At 49.7% G+C, this 26,946-nt stretch overlaps 1 protein-coding gene across 3 annotated transcripts in view; it reads right to left on the reverse strand.

Annotated features, from left to right (window-relative positions):
* The window catches only part of PBX1 (PBX homeobox 1), a 125,979-nt gene that overhangs the window by 13,433 nt on the left and 85,600 nt on the right, over positions 1 to 26,946 (reverse strand). For 2 of the 3 annotated variants that reach the window (XM_027895847.1, XM_027895845.1), the window contains exons 3-6: positions 8,833 to 9,077; positions 6,504 to 6,694; positions 5,421 to 5,556; positions 2,172 to 2,331 (exon numbers count right to left, since the gene is read on the reverse strand). In XM_027895847.1, coding sequence (XP_027751648.1) covers positions 2,172 to 2,331; positions 5,421 to 5,556; positions 6,504 to 6,694; positions 8,833 to 9,077 — 732 coding nt within the window. The remainder of the gene's footprint in view (positions 1 to 2,171; positions 2,332 to 5,420; positions 5,557 to 6,503; positions 6,695 to 8,832; positions 9,078 to 26,946) is intronic. The other variant, XM_027895846.1, reaches the window with a different exon arrangement.

Genomic DNA, 26,946 nt, shown 5'->3' on the forward strand with positions numbered 1-26,946 from the left:
TATCTCAGCTGTTTACTGCAGGGTACTGGCCAATTTATCTCTGAAACAACCGTGGGGAAGGCAAAGAAACAGCCTCGCACCGGAGCACTACTTAACTGGGCAGGCTCTGGGGAAATGCTTATTCTCCTACATGCAGGCCAGATCCAAAACCACTTAAACCATCTGAAGTTCCTCCCTTGCTATTCCAGACCTTTAGATCTGACTCTTGCTGAAGAAAGAGAAGAAGCAGGAAAGCTGTGTTTCCTTGCTCCAAGGTGACGCGGGCTGCAGGATAGCATTCCAGGCAGCAGGCATCTCCCCCATCACACACAATTTTGTCCTCTCCAGCAGAATTGCCTCCAGCCTTTTCTATAGAGGGGTGTTAAGAGACCCCCACCTGACCAGGTATTTCTTTGGAAAGACTGACATCTTTTAAACTGCAGCTAAATCTTCAGCAGTTCAGACAACTGAAGTGGAACAAAAATCTCCAAGCAAACCAAAAAGAATAAAACAAATTTACCGCCCTTGTAGAGCTTTGCTGCATCTACCTGAGCCCTCAGAGCATCTCATCTGAGCCAGGGCAAGGAGGAGGTGGCAGAAATGTGTCCCCCCAGCACTTCTGACCTGCAACATCTCTGCTCCTCGTGGCTCTGGGGGACAGACCCTTAGAAGTACCATGTCCACTGGAAATTAAAGAGTTGTGTGTAGGAACTTCTCTCCACTGCCCAACTGAATAAGCCCCTCTACCACTTGCTCTGTCAAAGTCATCCACCTGAGCCCCTTCAAGGTGTGGAGGAGCTCCCCAGCACAGAGCAGTCAATCCCCACTTAGGCATTAGCCCGTGGGTATCGGGCTGCCTTTGCCTTCCTGCTGGGGGACTGGTTCTGGCCATCAGCCAGAGACCCATGCCACTGGTTCCTCTCTTTCTTTGTTCCCTGGTTCTCCACTTCCCACACAAAGCCCCCAGATCCAGGGGTGCTTCTGGGGTGTGATTCTTCTTACACCTGCACAGGCAGGGTTGTGTTCGCTATAGAGGCATGTTCTGACAACAACCAGCATTTACACAGTCTCCTTAACGTCTTGCTGCCCCCCATCCTCTTTACTCCTTTCTTTCCTCTGAGTAGCCCACCTGATAACAGCAAGCCCTGGGAAAGGGCACCATAAGCAGACACCAAGCTCAAAGGCACAAGAGTGGCACATTCCCACTCTTCCTCCCACCCCTAAAAAGAAAGCAGGCACACAGATATTTGCACGGATAACAAAGTTCATTGCACCTACAAAATTCACTTGTGTCCCTTCTTTTAAACAAATCCCAATTTTCCATTGCTCTTGGGAGCACAACCAGAGCCCCGGATCAGTTTTGGGTCAGCCGACCTTGCAGAAGGCACCACGCATGAACTAAGCATCGTTCTCTAGCAGAGGAGTTGAAATCTGGGCAAAGTGCTCTGTGCCTTTGACCCTCAAAACAAACAAATGGAAGCAACAGCAAATGGGAAGGAAAGGGGGAAAGGGAAGGAAAAGACCCATGAATTTCTCTGGATCGCTCTGACACAAAGGGAAAATAAAATTCACACAGAGAGCACACTCTTGCAGGTGATCCAGACACTGTCATGTAAGCAACCAAAGATAACCACAATAACCACAAAATCAAAGGATACAAATTTAGCCAAAACAACCCCCATAATGGCATGAGTTAGGACATCCCAGAAATGCTGGGGTTTATCCATTAGGGTCACTCATGCTTTCATTGTATTGTGAAATACAATCATTATGAAATAACTTTTCCATTACTTTTTCTCTCCCCACAAAGTGCAAGCAATCCCAGCAACAGTAATCACATAATTTTTCAGGGTTTGTATTTACCATCCATGCATATAACCCCCAACATAGTCACAAGGTTCTGATCACATCCTTTTTCCAATGAAAAACAGAACAGGAAAGGGAAAGAGGAAAAAACTGAGAAATGGGGGAAAAAAAATGCAAAGAAAATAAAGTACCCCCTTCCCCCCAAACCAAATCCATTTCTCCTTTTCAATTTTTTAAAGACCACAAAAGTGAGCAAACTAGACCCAGAAAATAAAAGTTGAAATAACCAAGAGGAGAAAACAAGAGAGAGAGATTAGAGGGAGGGGGGAGAACAAACAAAAAACCGAACACTAACGACCCGAAACAAAAGAAAAATAAAAACTAACCAGCTGAATTGGGAGTTGAGGGTGAGTTAGCCTGGCTTCCGTGGGCTGACACATTGGTAGCCGTGACAGCCGTTTTGGCAGCATAAATATTGGCTTCCTCTTGAAATTTACCTATGTTCTTCTTGTACCGGATTCTCTTATTTCCAAACCAGTTTGATACCTAGAGCGAGTTTAAGAGAAGACAAAGACATTAACGTTTCAGCTTCGGCGAGATCACCTGGGTGAGGAAGGTGGATCAGTTCAGGTTAAGCAGTGCAATATTCTTTTGCCCCCCAAGTTTTCCTAGCCGTGGAGGGAAGCACCTTCTACCCATATATGGCAGACCAAGCTCAGTAAAGGTGATGGGACCCTCTTGGGAGCACTGGGAATGTGTGATATATCTGGTTCCTCTAGAGATGGGATATCCACTTTAGGGAAATGGGATGCTCCACAGGAATCACCACCCCATGAAAATATAAGATGGATTGAAAAAAGCCTGAATTTTGAAAAAAAAAAAGTATGTGTCATTCCAGAACTTTTTTTTGCCTCCTCCTTAGTATCCCTTTGATGGGACACATGCCCTCATTCCCAGATGCCTGTTCTCCCTTTGGAGAAGCTTATGTGGCTTTCAGGGAGAACACCCAGCAAACTATCTGGGGCCTGGCTGACACACAAAATTGCCTTGATATTACTAAAGCTCCTCTTTGATCCATCTGAGTAAAATCAGTGCACAAGGCCAGAACTGGATGCTCTTCATCCAGCTGAGCTTGGCTTTGCAAGGTATAGCACAAGCCACCACATACACTGGGAACTTCAGTGGAAGGTTGGAGAGGGAGCACAGGGCTCGTCCTAAAACCTCACTTTGGTCCCAGGAAACAAATGAACCTTTAGGAAAGAGGTGGGAGATGTTTCCACTGTGTTTGCCCAGAGGCCTGCTGATAATGATAATTCTTGTTCACTTGCAGGCACTATGTCACACTGAACTACTTCAGAGAAGACATGGGAAATATTTGACCTACAGTTTGGGAAGCAGCTCTCAGCTTCTTCTTCAACAACACTGAACACAGAGTCAGGGAAATGCCTTATTATGTGCAGGTCTCTAAGCAGGAGACAACCTCCAGTCACCTTCCCTGAGAAAGCTCAACAGGATGAAGCAAATGGACAAATGCCTGAGGATGCCACAACTCTCCCAGAAGAGTTTCAACACCCCTGGATTTGCCTGGAGCTGCAACCTTGAGCTAGCAGATCAACACTTTGGTGGGACTCCTTTGCCTGCTGGTGAGCAAGTTCATCAGTGCTCCCCCTTTCAACTGGACTGAACAAGCACCAAGACACAGAATACAATAATGGATGTTCATCCTTGGAAACCCATGACTTTCTCCTTATCTAAGGAAAATGTTTGGGCTTGAGTGTTGATAACTGAAACCCACAAGATTTATTCTTGTGATGATCTCTATCTGCGGTGCTCCTAAAGCACTCAGCAGCTTCCATGCAGAAGCAGCTTCATCCACCAATTCACCTGCTACTGAGGTGCAGGTATCCAACCCTGCACTGCTGCAGGGCAGGAAAAAAAAATATAACCTGCTGAGACAGATCAGCACCCAATACAGATCTGGGAGCGAACATCTGGATGGCACCAGGAGCAGCAGTTGTTTGCAAGGAGCTCCATTTCACCTCTTGGTCCGCCTTTCTCTCTAATGACACTTAGAGCTCCTTTGTGATCTTCCCACTTGGTCACCTCTCAACAGTTCCTCTGGCTTCAAATGCTGCAATCAGTGGGTGAACTCTGAGTAACATAGGGCAGGAAGATGGGATAAATGGCCACCACAATCAATCTTCATCTAAAAACTTGTGAAGCAAAGAACTTGCCTGGCCTGCTCAGCCTTTGAGTTCAGATCAACTCTGCTTGTGACTGACACAGATTCATGCGGCCCGTGTTCCCACTTAGTCCCAGCAAAACCAAACCTGGATGTGTGTTTGCTTCTACCTTCTCTGGATGAACAAAGGGAGGGAGATCCTGGTGACAGGCACAGAGCAGCCTGGATACAGCACAGTCAGAAAACAACCTAAGTGCAAAGTTTCTCCTGGGCATTTTGTCTTTGCAAGGGAAAAGTTGCAAGTGTGAACAGATGAATTAGAAGTGAGAGGGGAAACATCAGGACAGCTGGAGCTTTACTTTAGCCAGTATGTGCTGTCTCTCATAGGTAACTCTGGGAAGAATCAACATTTGGGTCTTGTGACCCAGGGGAGGCAACTGGAGTCACTCAGCAGGCATTCAACACGGTGACGACACCTACCCTTGGATGCTGTTGCTCCTGCTGAAGGCAGACATGCTCTCACAAGGACAACAGATGCTACTGCTGTCTTCAGTTTACTCAAGCCACGAGCAGGCACGTGCCTGGGGCTGGGAAGCAGCCCAAGACGGGGAATGCAATGGGAGCCTAGAGGGACCACTGAGCTCACATGAGGACAGGCCTACCAGAGGCCACATAGATTGGCTCTCAACCACACAGCTTGCTCCAAAATGTGAGGAAATAAAGAAGGGCAGGTCTGAGCAATGTAGGGCTGAACACTTCAAGGACTGACTGCACTCCTCACAAATCACAGCAGCTCCCAGGTCAAAGCTACAGACTCCAGAAACTATGTGGCTGCCTTGAATGCATGGAAATAACTCAAGTTTGTCTTTACTGACCACCCTTTTTTGAGGGATAAGCAAGTCAGGGAGATGTCACGTTCTGCAGAACAAGGGTAATGACAGAGACAAATGACCCTGAGAAAGCCCATCCTCCTTGAGCACAAACTATAACCATTAGCCTGTCTGACCCAGATCCTTCCCACCAGGACCTTTCCATCCCACCTTATCAAGCAAAATCTGCACAACTCTTTCTACTGCTTTTAATCCCTTGGCTTAAAGAATGGACTTGCAGCTCAAACAAGTTCTTCCTGCAAGCCAGCCCAGCACTAATTCCTTGAGGAATTAGGACTTTGGCTATCTGGGAGGAACCACAGAGTTTCTGTGCTGTTAGCACCTTGGCTGCACGCACAACCATCGCTCCAGGAACTCTTCATCCCTCCTAAATCCTCTCCCAAACTCTCCTTTTCCATCCACGGGTTCAATCCGCAAGTGCCATCTGCTTTCCCATCCACTCTCACTAACTTGTACTAAGCTCATTTATTAATTAAATGCTCAACACTGGGACGTGACTGACTTGCCTGAGGTCTGGAATGCCCCTCGCTGAGCTGAGGTTTCCCATCTTTGATCTCTCTTACCTGTGAGACTGTGATGCCGCATTTCTTGGCTAGCTCTTCTTTGGCTTCCTCACTGGGGTAAGGGTTGCTGAGATGGGAATAGAAATACTCATTCAGGATTTCCGTAGCCTGCTTGTTGAAGTTCCGTCTCTTCCGCCTTCACGTGAATAAAGAGGGAGAAATAGAAGGAAAAGGAAAGGGAATCAGTGCCAGGCATCCAGAAATAGAAATGCAGTTTTACATACTCTGACTTTCCAACTTCCCTCCCTCCTTCCCCTGCTCCTGCGAGTATGGAGTGCCATACTTCATGGCCAGGAATTTTCTCATCTGCACCTTGCTGGTGACATCTCTCTCAGCACCTTCCAAAGCAAGTAATTCTACACCTCAAACTATCCCTGTACCCTCCAGCTCAAAGAGTCTGAAAACCGGCATCCAGCTCCTCCACCTGGGAAGGTGACTCCTGACACCTGGTTGTTGTGGCCAAAGACATCACTGCTACTCTGCAAAGCTCCATGCTGAGGAAGCAGCCCTGGATATATCCCTGGGGAAGTCTGTTCCAATTACACATAGGCATTATCTGTCTGCTGTCTCCTTTCTTGAACCCCCAGTGTAGCTGCCTCTCCTCCCTTTTGCAAGCTGAAGCCCAAGCTACAGCCTGCACGTAACCAGCTTGGGAAAATGAAATAATTTTACAGCAAATCAAAAATCTGGGACAATGGAAACAGTAGTAAAAGAGTAGGAATCTAGAGGGGACAGGATGGCCCCGAGGATGAGCTTTTATCCATAACTGAAGTGCACATTTTCATCACAGAAAGTTGCAATATGCCAGAGAATTTCCTTCTGCCACAGCAAAACCAGGATGTACAATTCTCAAGGTACAGCTGGGAGCCTCCTCGAGACAGAAGCAGGATGTCTTGGATTGCTGTCCCCTCCCCTGCTGAGCCACAGACAACCAAGGGATAAGGAAGTTAATAACCTCTGCGGCTCAAGACCAGGAGACATGGCCCTTCAGGTGGACCTGAATTCACTCCGCAACCTCTGAACACCTCGCCGGGGCCTCCACAACACTGAATGGTGGGCGGGGAGAAGGCGGGATGAACTCACCGTGCGTCCAGAAATCGGGAGCGCAAGATCATGACGGCTTCACACGTGCTCTGCTTCAGCTGCATCTGGATGGAGCTGAACTTGCGGTGGATGATGCTCACCATCCGCTCGATCTCCTTCGGCGAGATGGGTCGGGTCCGGCTCTGCTCACGCAGCAGGTTCATCACGTGGGTGGTGAATTCGTTGCATGCCTGGGATGGCAAGAAAAGCAAAAGAAACCCCAGGATCGGAAGGTCATTCGACGGTGTTGAGGACAGGACAGAGACAGCGCTGCTAAGGAGGGAGACCCGAGTGGAGGCCTCAGTGGATGGGGCTTTTCAGGGCAGACCCAGACCAAGCATGAAGAAGTCCCAGCCACTATTTTTCTGGTTGCAACAGGAGGAGCTATAGATGTATTTGAGGAGGACCATGAACCTTTTGACCCACTGTCCCTCCTCCTACAGCCCCACCACATGCGCTGCAGAGCCCCCTGTGCTTCACAGAAGCAGCTCCCAGAGAGACACAGCCCTGTTCCACACTCTTGGCACATCAGATAAGAAGTAAATAATGATAATAATTAAAGCCTGACTGAGGCAGGAGCCCTGACAAGTAAGGGCAAGCAGGTAACAATCCCAATTAGTTTGCTGCTGGCACAGCACTGTCTGCTGCTTCTGCTGTCCCCACGCTGTGCCGAGAGAACAGGGCAGCGAGTGGAGCCAGGGGACAAGGCAGAGATTTTGAGGTCAGATGAAGGCCACTTCATTGCCCTCTCTTTCATCTGCACGAGCACCTCATGGGCATGATGGGATCCTCTGATTCCCAGAACTAAGCCCCAGAAACCAGGTTGAGGGAAGCACTTGGACACTTGATGGCTGGAGATGCCTTTGGTGCTCATGGGACATGGGAGCTGCTCTGGGGACAGAGTCCCCAGCTCCCACCCCACTATGAAGAAAAAGGGGTAAGCAGGGGGAAGAAGTACTGGCTTTGTGGACAGGTGACATGGGTTTGACTTCCAGTGTCACACCCCACCTTTCCAAGCTGAATCCCCACCACGGCTCAGATCCAACAAAGAGACAACCCCGAGGCCAGCAGAGCCCCTCCAACTGCCCATCCCCAGCTTCAGCTGATGAGGAAGGAGCAGAAGGTCCATCCCTGAAGCCTATCTCTGTCTGTGCCAAGGGCCTCTCCTTGGACTTGGGTAGCAGAGGACAAAGTCTCTCTCTCCCTCTTCAGCCTGGGGCCTTGAAAGATGAGCCCTGACATGCTCTCCACTCCCACCCTTACGAGGTGGCTGAGGCTTCCTCTTATCGCAGAACCCCATCTCCATGCCTTGAGGGAGTGACAGCAAGGGTTGAGGAGAGTCACCAAAGGTCATTCTTCTAACCAGCCTTCTGCCTGCTCCCTGCCTCCTCTACTGCCCCGCCAAAATGTCTTTCATGCTGTGACAGCACTCGGCTTCTCCAACACCAGAGCCCTGCCTGGCCACTCTTGACTCCAGCTCCCACCCAAGGGTACCCATCTAATGTACCTCAGCTTGGCCACTGTGGCACCTCAAGGGGTAAGACATCCCCCATTCCCAGCACACATCCAGTTAGCCAGGTAAAACAGGTTGGCTCTAAACCAGAGACCTGAAACCCTGCCTGGTCCCTGGTTGTGGAGCTCATCCTGCACCCAAAAATAAGGGATGCCTTCTTGCTCACACTCCATAAACCACAACCTCTGGGTAGAAACCACAAGGGCAGTGGTGAAGAGAGGTCTGCAAAACATCTGGAAGCATTTGAAAGGAACTGGTTCTGAGCACTGGTCTGTGAATCTCTTCATGCAATTGTCAGTGTTACCAACAGCTGCATTTATGACCCAAACAGTTTTTCTTTTTCTTTTTAAAAGGATAATTTTCCACAAGAAAAAAGAAATTCTTTTCTGGAAAAAGAGTTTTTCAAGCAGAAAATGTATTCAAGGAAGATTTTGATTTTAAGTCTTGCTTGGAAAAAACTGTTGCCACCAAGGCCAGCACGATAAAGAGGGCTGGCTCCTCTTTCACAGGGCCAATTTTGGGCAAGATTTCGGGAGAGGAGTAGAAAGCAAAAGTCCAAGGGGCAACCCAGGCTGAGCGTATTCTCATGCCACATCCCAGCACAACCCCCCAGCTCTCCCAACCCTAAAAAAGCGTGTTTTCACTCCAATACCCAGCTGCATTTGCCCATACACTCCCAACAACAGATGTCAGTAGCGATCCAGGCTGTGCTCATCCACACCACCGTGCCGGCACTGAACGGCAGCTCTCCCACTCCGGCTGCTCCCATCATCCCACGACCACCAACCACCCCTCCGCCGCAAAGGAGCCTGTTACCTGCTCATATTTCTCCAGCTCCGTGTGGTAGATCTGTCGGATCTGGGAGAGTTTGGCTCTGTAGTCAGAGTGCTCCACCGAGTTGTCGGAGCCGGCTCCCCCTGATGCGGCCGCGGCGGCGGCAGCGGCGGCTGAGCCGCCTCCTTTTTCGGGGCCTGCCACCCCCTCAGCCAGGAGCATGTTGTCTAACCTCATCAGCTGGGGGTCCGTGGGCTCCTCTTCCTGCGCTCCCCGGATGCTCAGCACTGCCAGAGACACAAAGGGGAGAGGACTTAATTCAGGGAAGGGGATGCTTGTCCAAAGTTAGGCCATCAGCAGGGTTTTTCTTCCTTTACAAAAGGTACCCCAACAAGCTGGCGCTCCAAGCACTCATCACCAAGTGCAGCTACTTGGCTCTCCAGGGGCACTCCAGCTCCCTGCTTTCCCTGCTACCTCTTCCCCTCTTTCCTGCAGGAAAGAATTAGGGCAGAACTGGCAGCGAGCTCACCTCAGAGCTTAACCAGAAATCCACACTTTCTGTTCAAACAGGAGGCAAAACAAGCAACACCAACCAAAACCCCAATAAATGTACCCGTTCTTGCTACCAGAAGGGATAGGGACCATATCCCGACTCAAGTATGGGATGGGAAGTTAGGAGTCTCCAGTTCTCATCTCATCTCGCTCAGGGGTCCTCTCATGTCACCCAGAATGTCATTTACATCAACCCCAGATGGTAGAGAAAGACACACAGAGCCCAGGGTTGATGGTGCCTCGGTTTCCTCATTGTTAAATACAGACAGAGAGGGCTTGAAGGCCATGCTTTTAGCCACACAGTGGGACACGTGCAAAAAATGTATGAAATAAATTTTATTCTTTGGAAAATGGCTTTTTTTTTGAAGAATCCAGACATTCCACTGAAGTCTAAACCACGTCGAGAAAAGGAACAACAATAAATTAATCCTTCCAGAGCAACTTTCCAAGGAGAGAATCTTCCTCCCCTCTTTGTACTCCCTACATCAATTACTGCTCCAGCTGAAAGACCTTCTCCTGAGAGAGTTTTCCTGGAAAAACAACACGGGAGCATCCCGACTGCTTGGGTTGTCCCAGGTCTGAAGGACAGAGATGCCCTACATGCCCCTCCCCATGCCCCCCTCCATGGTCTGTGTTTGAAAACAGAAGGAAAACTTGAGATCTCCGCATGCATACACACAGAGCTGCAAAATAAATGAAATAAATACAATAAATCCTTGATGAGTGAACAAAAAAAAAGGCATTTCCTAAGAGAAATTAATTGTATTTCTCCATCTCATCTGGCACAGGAGCTCCAAGCACTTTGTAAACGCACACACACAGCCCCAGCACACACTCATTGCACATCCAGAGCTGGGAAAACACTGCATGGATAAAGCTGTGCCCACTACACCTGAGATGAATGTGACTCCCCCCTATGGCACAAGCAAGAGCAAGTGATTCTCCCTGTCATTCAGATAAAACCAAAAAGCAGAGGAAAATCAGTTGGCAACAAGAAGTAAAACCAGAGCAGCTAAAAACCCCCGGCAACCAGAGAGTATGGTCTTCCTCACGCTGAAGTAAGTTAAAGATACAACTAGTATCAGTAAAAAAAAAACTGAAGTAAAAGACCCTGTTGAGAGGTCTGGCTAAGTTTAAAAAGAAATTTTTTTTGAAAAAAAAAAAAAAGCCTCAAAGTCTACTGAAATTTCTATTTTCAGGACATTTTATTAATTAATTTCATTCACTTATTCATTCATGCATTTACTGGCATTTCTGCTATTGAAATATTCAGTGTTAACAAAGGTGGGAAGGTCGGGGGGGGAAGAAAAGAGAGAAAAAAAAACATCAAGAGTAAAACAGCCAATAAAATGAACTAATAATAAATAATTCCACGCTAGGGAGGATTGTTTCTGTATGGAGGAATGGGGGCATGCTGCCAAATTTGGAGCTGGGTGCCAGTTGCCGAGCCTTGAGGAGACAGGACCGGCATCTCCCCCCACCACAGGAGGCTTCCCACGGTACCTCTGGCACCCAGCCACGATGAATAAATCCAAGAGGAGAGGACAGATTTCATCAAGAAAATGGTCTGGGGTCTGAGGTCCAGACACCAAACTAAGATAAGAGATAAAAGTAGCCAAATTCCTTAAAAAGAGAAGAGGGAAGGTGACAGGCTACCTCAGGGAGAGAAAAAACTTGCTATGAAAATAAAAGAGAATAAATTCCTATTCTTCTAGGACAAAAAAAAAAAAAAATCAGTAAATTAAAGCACATCAAAAGCCCAAATACAAAAAGAAAGCAACACAGGTTAAAAAGAATAAAAAAAAAACCCAAAAAACAAAACCCAAAAAAACTCAAATAAACAAATCAAAAGCAGAGTTGCCAAAACAGGCGCATCTGGATTTCAAAAGGGAAGTATTTTTAGATTAAAAATCTCAGGAATCATTGACCTGACAGGTAGGCACGAGTGATTAATTAGTTTATGTTTAGAGAGCTGCTTCCTGATGAAAAGCACTGTGTATTCCTGTGAGCTTTATTCCTGCGCCACACGCGCAGACCAGCACCTGCTGGGTGGGTGCATTCCCAGCGCCCGACGGAGGGACATGTGTAACCCCCAGCAGTGACCTGAACCCAGCTGGGGACCATTTGGAGCCAGCCTGGTCTTGGCTGTTTGACTGAAATAAGGCACGGGACTAAATAAATGGAAAGGGCCGACGTGTCTAAGCAGGACTGACGCTGCCTATTTATCCCTGGAAAGCTGTGCTCAGCCGAGGAGAAGACAGAATGATTATTTGAAAGCTCCTTTTTTATCTTCCTGGTGTTGTCCCTGGCTCCAAACACTCCTCCTACCAGGATGCCCAGATTGCTGGGCTCCTTGGCAGCACCAACCCTCCAAACTGCCCCCTGTGATGGGATGTGGCTTCTGCTGGCTGGGGGGTTTCAGGGTGAGCTGGTACAGGCAGCACCCAACCTGTATTGCCTGGGCAGCTGACGGTGAAAGAACCCTGCTCTCTCACCAAATTAAAACAGAATAAATTAAGCAGAATGATCCTCGGTGGTCCAAGGGGCTACAGGCACGTAGGCATCCAGGTGTCCCCAGGACTCGCCATTTGCTGCTCCTGATTAAAGAAAGGGGGAAAAAAAAAAAGGAAGAACAAAAAGAAAGATAGCGACTGGCAGCCGGGGTGGGGGGAGGAAAATTCATGCAAGACTTTCTGTCCTTGGCTGCTTTCCTGCTGGCTCGGCAGCCCCCAGAGCCGCGGCACAAGCCACTAGATGGTGCTCGGCCCTCGCCAAGGTCCCCCACCGATCAAAATGGGTTTTTATATGTAAATATATACATACCCACATACGCAAATATATATGTGTGTGTTATATATATATATACATACACATGTGGGTGCATTCTAAAAGCAAACCCAAGCCATGTGCCTTGTCCCTGCCTGGCTGACTGGGGAGTGGAACAGAGGAGCATCCCTGTCACAGGGTCACCACCTCCCGTGGCAGCAGCGGGAGCAGCTGGAGACCACTGAGACACCAGTCTGCGGTCCGGTCATGGATGTCACCAGGGTCACAGAGACCTGTTCCAGCAGCTGGGAAATGGCTCCCAGCTCACACACTCGCTCCTCCTCCCTCTTGAGGAAGGTATCATAACCACAGGGTTCAGAGAATGTTGACGAGTCCTAGTCCTGGGCTGGTGGTGTGGCTGCAGTGCAGGACACAAGGAAGTGGTAGCAAGACTGACCTCAGAGAAGCAGGTGAGAAGACAATGACAGAAATAGCTCCCCATCTCCTTGTCTGCCCTGCAGTTCAGGGACACAGGATGGAAACCGCATCGACTACCCAAAGCTTCCACATCCTTCAAGATGCTTCCCACCAACATCTCCAAGGAGCAGCTGCAGAGCAGCCAGCTCCATGCTCACACGAGCTGAGCAGCCAGCACTCCACATGTGTCAGGGTCTCCACACCACAGCACCTGCACCTGGTGTCCCTGTGCGGTGTGGGTGGTGGGGCAGTCCCACGGGCTGAGGTACAGCCCAGGTGGGGGGCACAGGGCAGGAGAAACAGCCCTTGCCAGATGCCTTTGGAATGGACAGCACCCTGGGGATGGTCTGGGGCTGTGAAGACACCTAAGATATCCACGCAGGGTACTAAATTCCACTGGTCCTCTATGCCACCCTCCCCTTCCTTATTTACTCCATTTTCCTGGGAGCATTTTCCCAAAGGAATCTGAAAAGTGCAGGAGTTGAGCACACAGCCACCTCTCTTCTCCAAGGCCATGCCAAAATGTTTCCACTTAGCAACTCTTTTCTCTTAACTCCTTCCAAATCCTCCACATTAGAGGTGTGCAGGAAACACCAGAAGAACTACATTACAAAGGCAATCGAACATTGAGACTGTGGCTCAGCAGTAGACAACAGAAAAGGATGCTCAAACCTTCAAGCTCCACCTTTCTTCCAGAAAGGGCAGTTTATCCTACTGTGGTCAGTGTCCTTAAGCTGAGGGGATGTGGAAAACAGGGGGCTGTCCCAGCCAGACTCCCACCACGGGATATATATCCCCACAAGAGGCTGCAGGTTGTAGTGGTACCACACTCCCCCCCACTTCTAATTCTCATGCCTCTCCTTGGGTGTGCTCATCCCAGTTAGGTGCCAGCCAGGACTTCTGGGGTGGAAGCCAAAGACCAAGCAGGAGACACCAGAAGACGCTAAGCCAAGGTGGAGCAGTGGGAACAGCCTCTTCAGGAATGCAGTGGGAATATCTTGGAAGAAGAAGATACACTGAATGGCAATTTAGGTTGTGACAACAAAGGAAGAGGTTCCCCAGGGCTGGTGTGGCTGTTCTCTGCTGACCTCAGCAGCCAGAAGCACGATGCCATGAAATTCCTGTAACTGCCAGGTTAAGATTCCCGATAACGACATGACCTGGCAGCTCCTCTGCAGCCCCGTTTGCTGACACCCCCAGCCAAGGGCTGGACCCAGTAGCTGGGTGTTTAAACAAAGCCCTCCTACCAAGAAACCTGCTGGGTGGTTTTAAGGAGTTCAGGAGGAGCGCTTGCCCTGTTGCCCGAGCTCGGCTGCTTCTGAATGAGTTTTCTCATGGTTGTTTCTGCCCATTCCCAACTTGCTGAATTGCCTTTCCAGGGGGACATTTTAAAGGAGAAGGAGATTTCAAGTAAATGATTGCAACTTATCGAAAATAATGTGCTACTTAGCATCGGAGACAAGCATCCTGGCAGGCAGAAATGGGAAGCAGTGCCGGAGCAGATGGGAGTAATTACGTTGTGATTTTCAGAAGGGTTTTCTTTCCTGCCTCCACTGTGCCTAAGATGTACTGGGGGGAAGGAGGAGGGGTGGGGGTGGAAACAACCCACCCAACAACAGAGTTTCAGGAGAGGCAGACAGACAATTCCCCTGTTGGGCTGAGCTGGCCTTTGGTCTGACCTTCCCATGGGGAAACCAGAGATGCCGGGCACTGGTGGAGCTGCTCTCACTGTCCCCTCACACACCACAAGTGAGATGAGATGCCTCCTTCCCCACCAAGACACTCATCTGTCACCAATGACAGCTAACCCACACATAAAGGTGTACCCAAATCCTTTCCTGGACCAGTGGGTGCCCCTGAGAGGTGGTGCAGACAAGGAAGGCTTGGCAGCTCCTCCCTGGGAACCCCAAAACTCCTGCAAAGACTCAAGGAGTGCCCAGCCTGGTTTTGAAGCCCACCTGGAATATCAGCCCTCTTCTTTTGCAATTTAGCCACCATCACCAACATTAGCTTGGGGAGACCCAGGCTTCCCAAGCTCACTGGAAATGTTGTTTTGGTTAGACATCTGTTTTTACACCTCCAGGTCTAAAACAACAGCCAGCAAACACAGGGACAGCCATGATGCCAGCAAATGTCCCTCCTAACAAATCCAGTAACTAATCACCTTCTTTTATGTCTATCTCAACACTTCCTGGAGCCTGAGACTACATTTGTGAATGCTTAAGATCATCAGCACTGAACTTGGGACAAGAATACTCCCATCTGCCTCATGTCTGAGGACAGTTACATGTTCAGTGGCTTGCAGCTGGCTGGCTGCATCCTCCTTGTACTCATTTGCGCAGCTTGCAAGCAAGTCAGGAGAATTGGTGTTTGCTTCCTCGATTGACCCATGATGCCATAAGCTTGAGCTGCTCTTCCCAAACTTTCTTTGAGCAGAAAAGGCCCCAGATTTCGTGCACCTACCTAAACTCTTAAGTTTTTTTTCCAATGCAAGCACATTTGCAGTCTATTTTCTTCTGCAACAGCAAATACCCCACACCAAGGAAAACTCAGTGTCTTGGATCTCATCACAGAATCCTAGAATGGTTTGGGTTGGAAGGGATCTTAAATATCATCTCATTCCAACCCCATGCCACAGGCAAGGACATCTTCCACTATCCCAGGTTGCTCAAAGCCCCATCCAACCTGGCCCTGGACACTTCCAGGGATGGGGCAGACACAGCTTCTCTGGGCAACCTGTGCCAGGGCCTCACCACCCTCACAGAGCTCTCATTAAATAAAAAGTTGCCTATTTGTCAAAATAAACTCTCAGAGCTTTGTGGAGGATGCTAAAGCACCTCTAGCTGAGTCTTCACACTGCCAGGTCAAGGGCCCACGTGACACAGCAATGTAAATGCCTTCTTGGCAAAGCACTCTTAATGTTTCTTAAATGTGAGTCACAGTCGTGGTAACTAAGGTAGAGCACTTCACTGTCAAGATATCACAGGGATTTAAACCTTGTCTGGATATATTCACCACGTCTACATAAAGCCACTGGAAAAATCAACATCAAAATGCCTATTTCCAATATGAATAGAAGTTGGAATTTCTAAACACACCAACACCCACCCTTCCAGGGAGCAGAAATTAAGAGAAGCTCATGTTTTTTTCTTGTAATTGACATTAAAGTTCCCCTCCTCACTCCAACCTTTCCAGAACTTACAAATGGATGAACAGATTTTTGCTCAGATTTTCCAAAATAGGCTGCCATGTGATGAGGCACGGAAAAATTCAGCTGGCAAAACGGCTTTTTGTGCATCTACTTATTTATTTATTTCTCAGAAAAAGGAGGAACTCTGCGAAACTGATGGGCCGTTTCTGCCACCAATTTTCACAGCCATAAAACCAACCAAAAATCCCAGCAACAAATCAAGAAAGAGGCTTGTGCCCAGAAGCACTACAAAGCCACCCTGTACCACTGCAAACCCACCTCATCCTCCAGCACAGGAGTGTCCTTCAGGGCTCTCTGGAAACAGAGCATGCAAACTATTTTATGAGAGATGTTTTTAAAGGTGGAGAAGCGTTCCTTGAGTCCATAAAATTGCGACAGGATACTCCCAGAGAGGTGGGAGCAAGTCTCATCAGTTCAGAGCAATAGTCCATGTAGCTCAAGCCATGGCCAGTGAGTCCAACTGGAGACACAACCAAGGCCATGAGCAACAGCACAAGCATCAGGTACTTCCCCCAGCTCCCTCCTACCCACCACTAGTTTGAGAACTTGCGTTGCAACCCAAATTCAGATCAATCAAAAATGCTTCCTAAATCAAAAATGAAATCTCCTCCCACATCATTTTCCCCCCCCTCTCTTTTTATTTCCTAATAAAAATTTGTGTCAATTTCAAACCAATCAAAACGCTTTAAAAAAACAGTAACTTCCCACCTTTCCAGGGTAGAGGGTGTCCAAATTATTTGCTGAATCCAACACAAATTTAAAAAAAACCCAAAAACAAAACAAAAAAAAAACCCCTTAATTTTGGGGTGTGGGAAACAGGAGAAGGGAATTTATCACATGTCAAAAAGTTTCTCAGCTCCCAGCAGCAGCTCTCCATCACTTCAGGAGGATGCAGCTTGCATGTGCCACCGAAGCTGCAGAAGAGAAACACTTATTTCATAGCACTGGCAAAGAGTCTGCACCAGTTTTTTCCTAACCCCATCCCAAATGCCAAACAGGTTGGCATAGTGAGTGATGATCTAGCAGCAAAATGATCAAAAGGTCTGGAAAATTATTACTAACACACTGGGGTGGAAAAGAATATCCCCCCCCCCAACTGGACATTGATCTAAAATAGCCGCAAAAAAAAAGGCACAATGTTGCTGTGATTACTGAAAACCAGATTCTCTGTGAAATGTGACTCCGTGGGGAAGCTGAATGAACACAGATGAGTTTGTCTTTCCAGTCCTTCCCTGTATCCTGCTCCTGTCGTCCAGTTTAGCTCATGGCTAGTAACTGAGCCTGGTATGGAAACTTCTGAGGCTGGCCCCACATGCTCAGTTATTGCTACATCACTGTCGACTGAAACATTGTGGATCAAATTTAAATATTTTCTAATTTTCTCTTTGTAGTCCTGATCCCACAAGCCATGATGCTTCGCTGCAGGCTGGGGGGGGGGTGTCAATTGCCATCAGCTTCAGCAGCAAAACTCCCAGCTGTAATTTTCACACCTGAAATTTGGGGACAGGTAGCAGCACTTAGAGCCAGAGCTGACTGAACCTCTTGCACCACACACAGATTGTCAAGCAGGTTGGAAGTGCTTGCAAAAGTTAAAAACAAGGCTATCAAGACCAACCATTCCACCAGTGGACAAACGACCTCCTCGCTGCTCAGTCACAGCAGCTGCCAAGCCACCTCTGCCCCATCCATGGAGCAGCAAACCCTCACAACTCCACCTAGTTAGGCAAATCAGCTTTATCTCGCCCAGTTACACTCTGCAACCAACCCATCACCCCAGGGCTGAACTCTGGGTGCTGAGGGCTCAATCCTGTCCTACTGGCACTCTGCCCTTGGAAGAGCATGGGTAAATGTTGGCCTGCACACAGGTCTCCTTCCCATCCCACTGAGCACCTCATGCATCCCTGGGGAGCGATGCTGAAGCTGGCTGGAGCAATCCCACACTCAGCTTATCTCACAAAGCAGTTTTCCCTTTCCTAAACAGCGCAGGATTAGCAGGCTCTGGTTACAGCCGTGAAGTGGAATCAACCCTTTATCTGCACAGACAAACCCAGCACGTCTCAAATTCTCCAGCCACACCGACCACACCGTAAGGGAGAGATTGTGCATGGCCACACAGTCTCCCCCATCTCACCCTCCTCTGTCCTACCAGGACCAGAACCAACCTTCAGCTGCTCAGAGCAGCAGTGGCAGGAATTAAAGGAAAGCAGAGAGAGATTCAGCACTGCTCTGCTGCTGGGCCAGATCTGAGCAGAAGATGTGACTCAGCTGATTGACCACAGGCTGGCCTGGCCAGGGGAAGAACACATACAATGGAGAAAAGCCTCAGTGCCTTCAAGACGTCCTGTGCCAGGTCTTCACCTTTTCCTGGTGGAGTTCCGGTGATGGACTTAAATTGCCCCCGCGCCACCAAGATTAAAATTGGTCACTGAGAGACAGAGTAAGTCATTGTCCCCTCCCCATGAGACAGCTCAGACTTGGCGCTTGTCACGCCTGGAGACACATCCCAGCCTGGAGCATGGAGTAGACTTGGGGCTCCCTAAGCCCTACAGGAACAAATCAGCAAACAAAAGATGGGATTGCTCCCAGGTCAGGTCCAGCCATAAACCCCCTTTCTGAACGCCAGTTGGGCTGGGATCTGCGCAGTGCTTTGCATATGAATTCTCCTTTCTGAAAAGAAGTCGGTCCTTTGAATGAGCTGAATCTGTTAATGAGAAGCCGGGGCCTCCAGAGCTCCTCTGAGGACAAGGGTCCCAGTTCGACACCCCTCCCCACTCCCCCTCCTCACCCCCAGGCCAAGCCCTGAAACCCGAGACAAACAAAGAGAGGTTTTCCCCCAGAAGGAAGCTGCCTTTCCAGCCTGCTCCCCTCTCCAAAGGTCATCTCCCCTGGACACGCTGCCTCTGCAAACAGCCGGCTGTTCAATGCACAGAGTGGCTGGGGCATGAAAGTCATAAGTGAAAAAAGACTGGCAGGAGCCCAAGCTGAAAAGCTGCATTTCGGATTCTCTCCTCCTGCCATCCTTCAAAAAAAGACGACCCACGAGACTCTGTCCAAGGAAAGCTGGCTTGGAGCTTGTTAAGATGGCAATGTCCCACTGAAGTCTCGGGTTTGCTAAATACTCTGAAGGTACCCACTGCCCATTACACATCTGAGAGCGCTGCTGCTCTGTTGCCAAGTTGATGGCCTTGCCACTGGCTACACTTGGGATCTTGTGCAATACAGGAGAGATTTTCCAGGTCTCAGAGCCAAGCCATCACAGAGAATACACTAGTTCTTCCCTCCCTTTCTCTCTGACAAAGTGGGCAGCACAGAACGACAGACATCTTTACAAAAGCTGGGACAGACACAGAACTGCTCCTATTGCAAAGTGTCTTGGGGTCACGTCCTCTCCCTCCACTGCCAAGGGACCGCCCCACCTCCTGCTTATGGGCTCGGTCTCTGCCCAGAACCACCTTCCCATTTCCAGCAGCAAACTCCTGATGCAGCCCAAGAGCTGAGTGTGGCTCTTGTCACTCTTCTGATCACTTGAAGGCAGCCTGGGTGCTTGGAGAAGGTGGCTGCAGGAATAGATCATTTTTTTGGTGCATGCAGACAAGAGAGAAGCAAAAGAGAAGGAAGAAGGAACTATGAAGCAAGGATTCTCCACTTGTAAGGAATGGAGTTTGCAGTAGGAAACCTACTGCCCCAGCAAAGGGGAAACTGTAGCCACTGCTGAGTACAAGTGGATCAGATGTTCTACCATTGGTGATCATCTCCTCTGAGGTCAGCCATGGCCCAGAGTCTCTGCCTTGTAGAGGTTGGGCTCTCTTCTTCCCTCAGACAGTCTCCTGTTCCAGAAGCACTAGAAACCATCCCTCCACATATTCACCTCTCCCCAGCCATGGTAGCAGGCAATTCAAAACCTTCTCCATGAGAGATCTGAAAGTAAATTATATGCCTATGAGGACAGGTCGAGTGCAAAAGCACAAGAAGAAACCACAGCCAAGGGTATTGGAAATCCCACCCCAGCTCCTGTAGTGTAACGTAGCCACCATTTAGATGCAGCACATCAGCAACTGGACAATTTCAGGCATCTGCTTTCAGTGTTACAGATGTCAGTTAAGGCAGGACCAGAGCCAGCCTCCCTGGAGCCTGGATGCATGTCACCCCTGTGCTTTTGAAGCGCCACAACTCTCCAGAACTAAACATTCCACTAAATCCTTGCAGACTTACGCACAAGGGAAGTGGTGGAGTCACCATTCCTGGAGGTATTAAAGGACATGTAGATGTGGCACTGAAGTACATGGCTTAGTTGGCAGTGCTGGGCTAAGGGTTGGACTTCATCTTGAAGGTCTTTTCCAACCTAAATGATTCAATGATTCTAGGTCTTTCTCTCTATGCCATGCAGAGATCCCCTTAAAAACTACCTGAATGCTCCTTTTCCATTTGCTTGGTTTCCAAGCTTGTCCCACTCAAAACACCACAGAGGTGCCAGGTTTGCCCAAGCCTAGACAGTCCATCAAGCTCCCACGGCTAAGACATGCTATCCTGAACCCAACTTTGCTGCGCCACAGTGATTCCAGGCAAACAAACGAGCACATTTTCTGCACGATGCTCAGTCCCTCGCACCACTGCGCCGACCTGCTGAGCCTGGCGTCAAACCCGGTCCTCGAGCGCGCCAGACAAAGCCCGACTCTTTGAAAGGCAACAGCCGGTCGGCAGCGTTTTAAGGCCAGAAAACAGCTCTGAACGTTCAGTTCCTTCTTTAAATAGAGGCCCCTTCTGTAAACGATCTGTTTGGACAGGAGGGAGAGTGCTGCAAGAGTCCAAGCGCTTGTGAAATAGGATCGGATGCCTTCACTCCCGCTCCATTCAAAACACGTGGGGGGGAAGAAAGAAACCCAAAACTGGCAAGGCAAGATGGGAGGAGAGAGTCCCTGTACCTCCGCGCTGCTGGAAGGGTGCGAGACACCAGAGAAAATGGGAACAATCATTAAAAAGGATCAATTAGTGGCATTTCTGTTTCGAGGCGCCTGTGTGTGTTTAATTATATTCCAAGCAAGAGGCAGATTTCCGTGCTGCGGGGCGGTGGTGTAACGGGATCCGGCTCTGCCTTCTACCTCGGACAACCCCACTCAGGGCTTTACCACCAAGCTCACCCATCTCCAGGGTTTGGCAGTGCCCTGAGGCAGAGAGGGGTTGATACTCAGCCCCACAGCATACTGGACAGAGAGGCGGACGCACAGCTCCCCCTGCTCCTGCAAGAGAGGCCCCCACAAGAGCCAGAGAGGAGATTAAAAAGGGAGCAAAAAAAAAAAAAAAAACACCAACAAAAAAATCTTTGCCCGACTCCGGCTGCGTCCCAGATCAAAGATCATCTCCAGCAAGGCCATCTGGTCCTTGTAAATGTAAAACCAAATTGAAAGCCCTGCCCTCACCTCCTCCGACTCCCTCGGCAATATTGCTTTTACCGGCCGGGGATGGGGAAGGAGCTTGCAGAAGGCATCTGTATGTAATATAGAGCCCCCGTGCAGCTGGGCTGGAGGCTTGCAACCCCCCTTCTTGTTAATCACCAAGCAGAGGTAAATGTTTTCTTTGGATCTCTAGGGGCCCTGTTATTCCCAGGGCCTTTAGGAAGAGTCCATGGCAGCAACCCTGGGATGGAGGAGGGCTGCCCTGCATCCCCGTCGCTCCTCTCTGTCTGCGGACCGAGTTGCTGACCCTGTTAACAGGGACACACTGGGAGGGAAGATGTCCCCACCACCCCAGCAGTGGCTCCACCACTGCAAAAGCCACGCAGCACCCACCTTCCCCAGCCCAAGCAGGCTTCTCCTACCACTGCTCCTGGCCTGCGATGCAGAAGGGCCCAGTAAATAAACAGAGAAAGAGGAGGACTGAGCTGAGCGCTTCCAAAAAGGGGACACACTGCATCTGAGCCAAAAATGACTTGTGAAAAACCCCACCACTGCCAACCCAAATACTCCAGGCTCAACTTGAAAGGCAAGCAGGATCCGCTATCGAGAGGAGAAAGCTACACCGGAGACGTCGCAGGCAAAGAAGAGGCAGCTTGAGGAATTCTTACCCATCAAGCTTTATTGTGTTATTCCAACTAAGCACAGACAAAAAGACAAATCTCAGCTCCCTACTTTCATTTATAATTGAACCCGGTCCAGAAGGATGGAGCAAGTACCATCTGTAATGCAGAGTGCATTAGCAGCCGGCAGAATGAAATATTCAAATTACTGTAGGCTACCTCGCATTTCAATGACAGGGTTACAAAAACCTGACTTGTAAGTGGAGATTGGACTGGAAGAACAGAAAGTTTGTTTCTCCAGTACACGAATTAACCTAACAAAATGTTACTTTCAGAGAAAAAAAAGCACTTGCCTGGGTAATTCTGCAACATATCCCAACAGGCTCACGAGAAAAAAAAAATATTATTCCATTTAGCTATCCTAATTGATATACTGTCCAGGGAGGGGAAAAAACTCAGGCAAAAAAGGGCAAGGCTTTTCCTTTTGGCTGAAGACACTGAATAAACAGACTCAGGTGTGCACAACCCTTACCAGCACATACAGGTCCCGTGCACAGGGATGTGTGGCAGCAGGAATGTGCATCCGTGGGCTGTGCCGGGGCAGTACCTGCACAGGCCATAGACTTTCGATGTGTTGTAGAATTTGAGTATGCAAATCAGCCCTTGATTTTCGTGCTTGTGCCTGTGCCGGGATCCATTCGTTTTGATATCGTTAATCAGGGCTGCCGAAAAGCCTGACACAGTAAGTGGCTGTAGCCCCTAGCAGTAGTCAAGATAGAGTGACAGGCTCCATTTAAGATGTCACAGCATATAATAAAGTGTAAAACTATACTTAAAATAAACGAGATAGAAACAATAAACTTGACTCCGGCTTTGAACTTTCTGGGAGAGCAGAAAGGGAGACGTGAGCACACACGTGTGCAAGCAGGCATGGGGTTGGGGTGGCTGGAGAAGACAGTCCCATGCCAGCCTGCTGCCCAGGTAAGAGCAAGGAGGGGTGCCCCCATGCCCTCCGAAGGATCAGAGCTCCTCAGCAACCCTACAATAACAACCAGTCTGCAGGTGGGACATCTCTGGTGCTTCTGGATGTGGATGTTAAGGAGGAAGAAGAAGACAAGAAGTCATAACTGGGATCTGCCAGGGACTGAGGGGGTGGCCAGGCGATGATGGGCATGTGACTCTATGAAGCACGCCACTGAAGGGGCTGAGTTTTGCTTCCAGCAGCTCCACAGAGAAGGAGGGATTTACACACCGCAGGTGTCACCTCCAGCCTCCTGAATGGAGACTGGGACAAGGCAGTCCAAATCACCCTTCTGTCCTGGGCACTCAGGGAGCATCACCAGCTTCTGGCCATGCTCTCAGGATATCCCTTCCCCTCCCTCTCCATACAGTAATGCCAGGATGGCATGAAGCAGCAAAGCCCTCAGCATCTCCAGCCTGGGCTTGGCCATACGCCTCAGGACCAGAAGCCACAGCAGATGCTGGAACCCTTCCCTGGCAGGATGAGGATCAGGCCCAGGCAGGGCGGGGGGGGCAGGGGAAGGGAACATACTAAAGAAAGCCCCATTTCACTCCACAAATCACTTCTCCACACCCCAAAACCTCCTGCGTGCCCGACAGCAGTTCTCGGTGCTGAGACAAACCAGTCGCTCTCCCTCCTGCTAAGCAGTTAAATTAGAGAGTATTCAATTAATAACAGCTGAATATTCTGTCACATTTAGGAAGATGTATGGTAAGACAAGCGAGTTGTGATGTCTGTGACAGAAATGATAAAAGTTCTCCCGACACAGCCTGGCAGATACTTGGCTGGAGGAACCGCTTGCTCTCATGGACTCCAACGTCAGCACAGACACCAGGCCCAGTGCTGCCTTCAAAGGAGAGACACTCCAAATTGCACGGCAGAACCACTGCCAAAATGGCTCGCAGGCGGCTCCCTCCCGGCCTCCTTCTGGGATCCATCTGAGATGCAGGGATGAGACCCTGGAGAAGACCTTGGCCAAGAGAGGGCCGAGACAGCGCCTGTCAGCTACCATGTGGCAAGCGTCACTCAGCAGAAGCTCAAACCCTCCTGTGTCACCTAAAGACCACCCCATAACGCTCATCCCAAGCTGCCTCAGTTTACCCATTTGCAAAAGGAACAGTGACCATCTCCCAAGCAACCCACTCCGACGGGGACCAGGGCACTGCCTGCATGACACCACGACCATGGACAAGCCCCTGCTCTCTGGTAAGACATTCTCCATTTAATTAGGGGGTGTGGCGTGGCCACGGGAAACACGGGAGTGGTGCTCTGGAGGCGGCCTCCTTTTTTTCTGGGGGGTTGTTTTTCACCGGTGTTGTTTGCGAACACAGTTTTGTTGCTAAGAAACTACCTTCATATTGCTCGGAGAGCAAAGACAAAGCAACCGTCAAAATAACACCCTATTTTGACAGTAGCCAGATCGTAACCATAAATGATCCATTTTCCTCACTCTCCTGTGTGCTCATTAACCTGATCTAAATACCATAATCCCATATATAACCTGCACCCTACAGATACACAGGCACAGCACGTGCAGGCGCCAGGGACCCCATGTGCAGGGGGCTCCATTGCATCCATTCACCCCCCACGTAAAAGCTGAAGGAATCAGACCTGGGGAGAGGAGCGGGTTCCCCAGGGAGGCCTCATGGCTCCCTTCTAGGCAGGAACATCAGGTCTTTAAGCAAGAGATACATGAGAAACAACACGGAGAAGGTAAGACCTCTGCAGCCCGACGGCACGGCCCTAGTTTAGGGAGAAATGTAATTACCATTGGCTTTGGGTTTGCTGGGTAGGTTAGGGTTGCTTGTTGTGTTTTTTTAAGTCCCAGGGGAGAAAATGCACGGGGTAAATAAAATCCATTCACTGCTCAATTTTCAACATGCCTGTGCCTCTTGCTTTAAAAGTGGGGAGATCTTGTGACACGGGGAAGATCAGAGCACATCAACCCCCTCCCCCATCACCTCAACACAAATATGTTCCCAAACCAAGTCATAGGATTCTGAAAAACAGTTTGCCAATGCATCCATCTCCTAGGGCAGGAGGACATATCTACCTTTCCTGCCAGAGCATCTCTTTGCTGATCCCACTGCAACCTGGGTGAGTCCCAAAAAAAAAAAAAAAAAAAGGTAGGAAAGGGACAAAAGCACATCTAGGGCAGCAGCTACAGGAAGATGCTTCCTGGTCTGATCCAAGACCATCTAGGATGATGCACAAAGATAAAAGGTTTAGTGAATGCAGTAGCGCAGTGAGGTCAGCAGTGCCCTACTCATACCAAAAATCAAGAGGAAAGCACATGGTCTGCGTGCCACAGATCTGCCACCGCTGACTTAAGGGCAGAAGGAAAGGGAGGGAAAAGGCCAGGCTGAAAACTGCAACCTGTCATGCCAAGGCCACCCAAGGGGCCTCCTGTGCTTCAGCAAACTGCTGGTGCAAGAAAGGACACCCAGAGTCACAGCACAACTGCTTGTGGCTCTCACCACCCCGCCAGGACAGCAAACACAGACCTACCGTCCTCAATCACCACCCAGTCCCCGGCAATCACCAGCTCGAGCACCGACATAGAATCCGGACACGCCGCCCCCGAGGGATCACTGCCCTCTGATTTACACCCTCGCTGTGCACTGCGCCGCAGCAACGCCTGCAGGCAGGGACACCAGGGCTTGGGAGAGCAGCGCTTGCCTTGGGTGCTTTTTAGGGCAAATAAGGAAGAAAACTGAAGCAGTGGGAAGTGGTCCTGCAATATCTGGGTTGTCTTTTCTCTTGCCCTGGGCCAGCTGGAGCACGGGTCTGGCTGATCCCTCGCTCAAGTGCAAGACACTTCTGCACGTACCCAAACCCCAGCCCAGCACCGAACAGCCCACCTCCCGCAGAGCCACGTGTGCTTTCCCTGCCAAAACCCCCAGCTCCACCCCACAGTAGGAGAAAAAGGGAAGGGCGAGAAGAGCTCTGTCAAAACCCACCAAAGCCTGAACAACATTTCACTGCAGCAGAACAAAGCCCTCCGAAATCTCTTCTCCGCTTGGGTCCCCCGACCCACATGAAAGCGGCATTTTTCTGGGCTAATTACACAGGCTGCTCTGAGCCTCCTGGCAGAATCTGAGCTGCAAAGGCAGACATCAAAGGGCTCGCAACTTTAAAATAAATAGACAGTAAAGACGGCGTGGTCCACGGGAGATCTCTCCCTGCTGCCTGCACTGGCCGCCTGGGATGAACATTGGAGGTGACTCAGTTCATGAGACCCCCCAGTGACAGTGGATGGGGAAGGAGGCACAGCTAGATTCTGTTTGCATGGCAGGCTCTCAGCAGCCAGAGGCAAGGAGGGGGAGTTGGTCCTTGCAGGACCAACCATGGTCCTAGCAAAGTTTTCTGAAGTCTCCATCCAACAGCAGGACCGACTGTGAAGTCTGTCTGCTATCTGGGGTGGACAAGCTGTGGGGCATTGGATGAAGCAGTCAAGGGTGGGATGTGGAAAAGGAAGGGACAGGTGTCACTGCCACATGCTAGACAGTGGTGGCTGCCATCACAGTTGGTCTGAGCAGCACCGCCAGGCACTGCCTGTCTCAGTTTCCCCAGAACTAACTGTACTCACCGACCCTGGAGTTTCCGAGACGGGATTTTCCAAACAGGTAAACTTCCCCCTAAACAGCAACATTCTAGAGAAAGCCTTGGTCCTGCTCAAGCAGAGTCATAGCTTGTGTCCGCAGTTCCTGATGGACAAGAAGCCTGAGCTGTGCTGCTTCCCGTTGATTTGGAAGAGAGAGAGAAGATGCCTTTGCTTTGCCTTCCAAGAAACAGCCAGTCACTGGCACCCCAGGGTCATCCACCCTGCCCCTGGTCCAGAAAGTGGCAAATTCTCCTGGCCTTCAGCAAGACACCCTGACACGCTAGGCATGATTTGCACTGGAGATGACTGGGAAAGATGAAGCTCATCCTACCACTTCCTCTGCCCCATCTTTCACCCTCTCCTTTGGGCTTCATAAGGCCTTACAGCACAGCCAGAACATGCTTTTGCAGAGCAACCAGCCCTCTCTCCTTCTCGCTGGCAAGCACACAGAGATGCCTCCAAAACAGCAAGGCATGACCAGAACTCCTATGGGTCTTCAGGCTCTGGCCCTT

Source organism: Empidonax traillii, unplaced genomic scaffold (genome assembly GCF_003031625.1).
Source record: "Empidonax traillii isolate 1590-97213 ecotype Southwest subspecies unplaced genomic scaffold, ASM303162v1 scaffold474:size1423191, whole genome shotgun sequence".
In the NCBI taxonomy this organism is placed as follows: domain Eukaryota; kingdom Metazoa; phylum Chordata; class Aves; order Passeriformes; family Tyrannidae; genus Empidonax; species Empidonax traillii.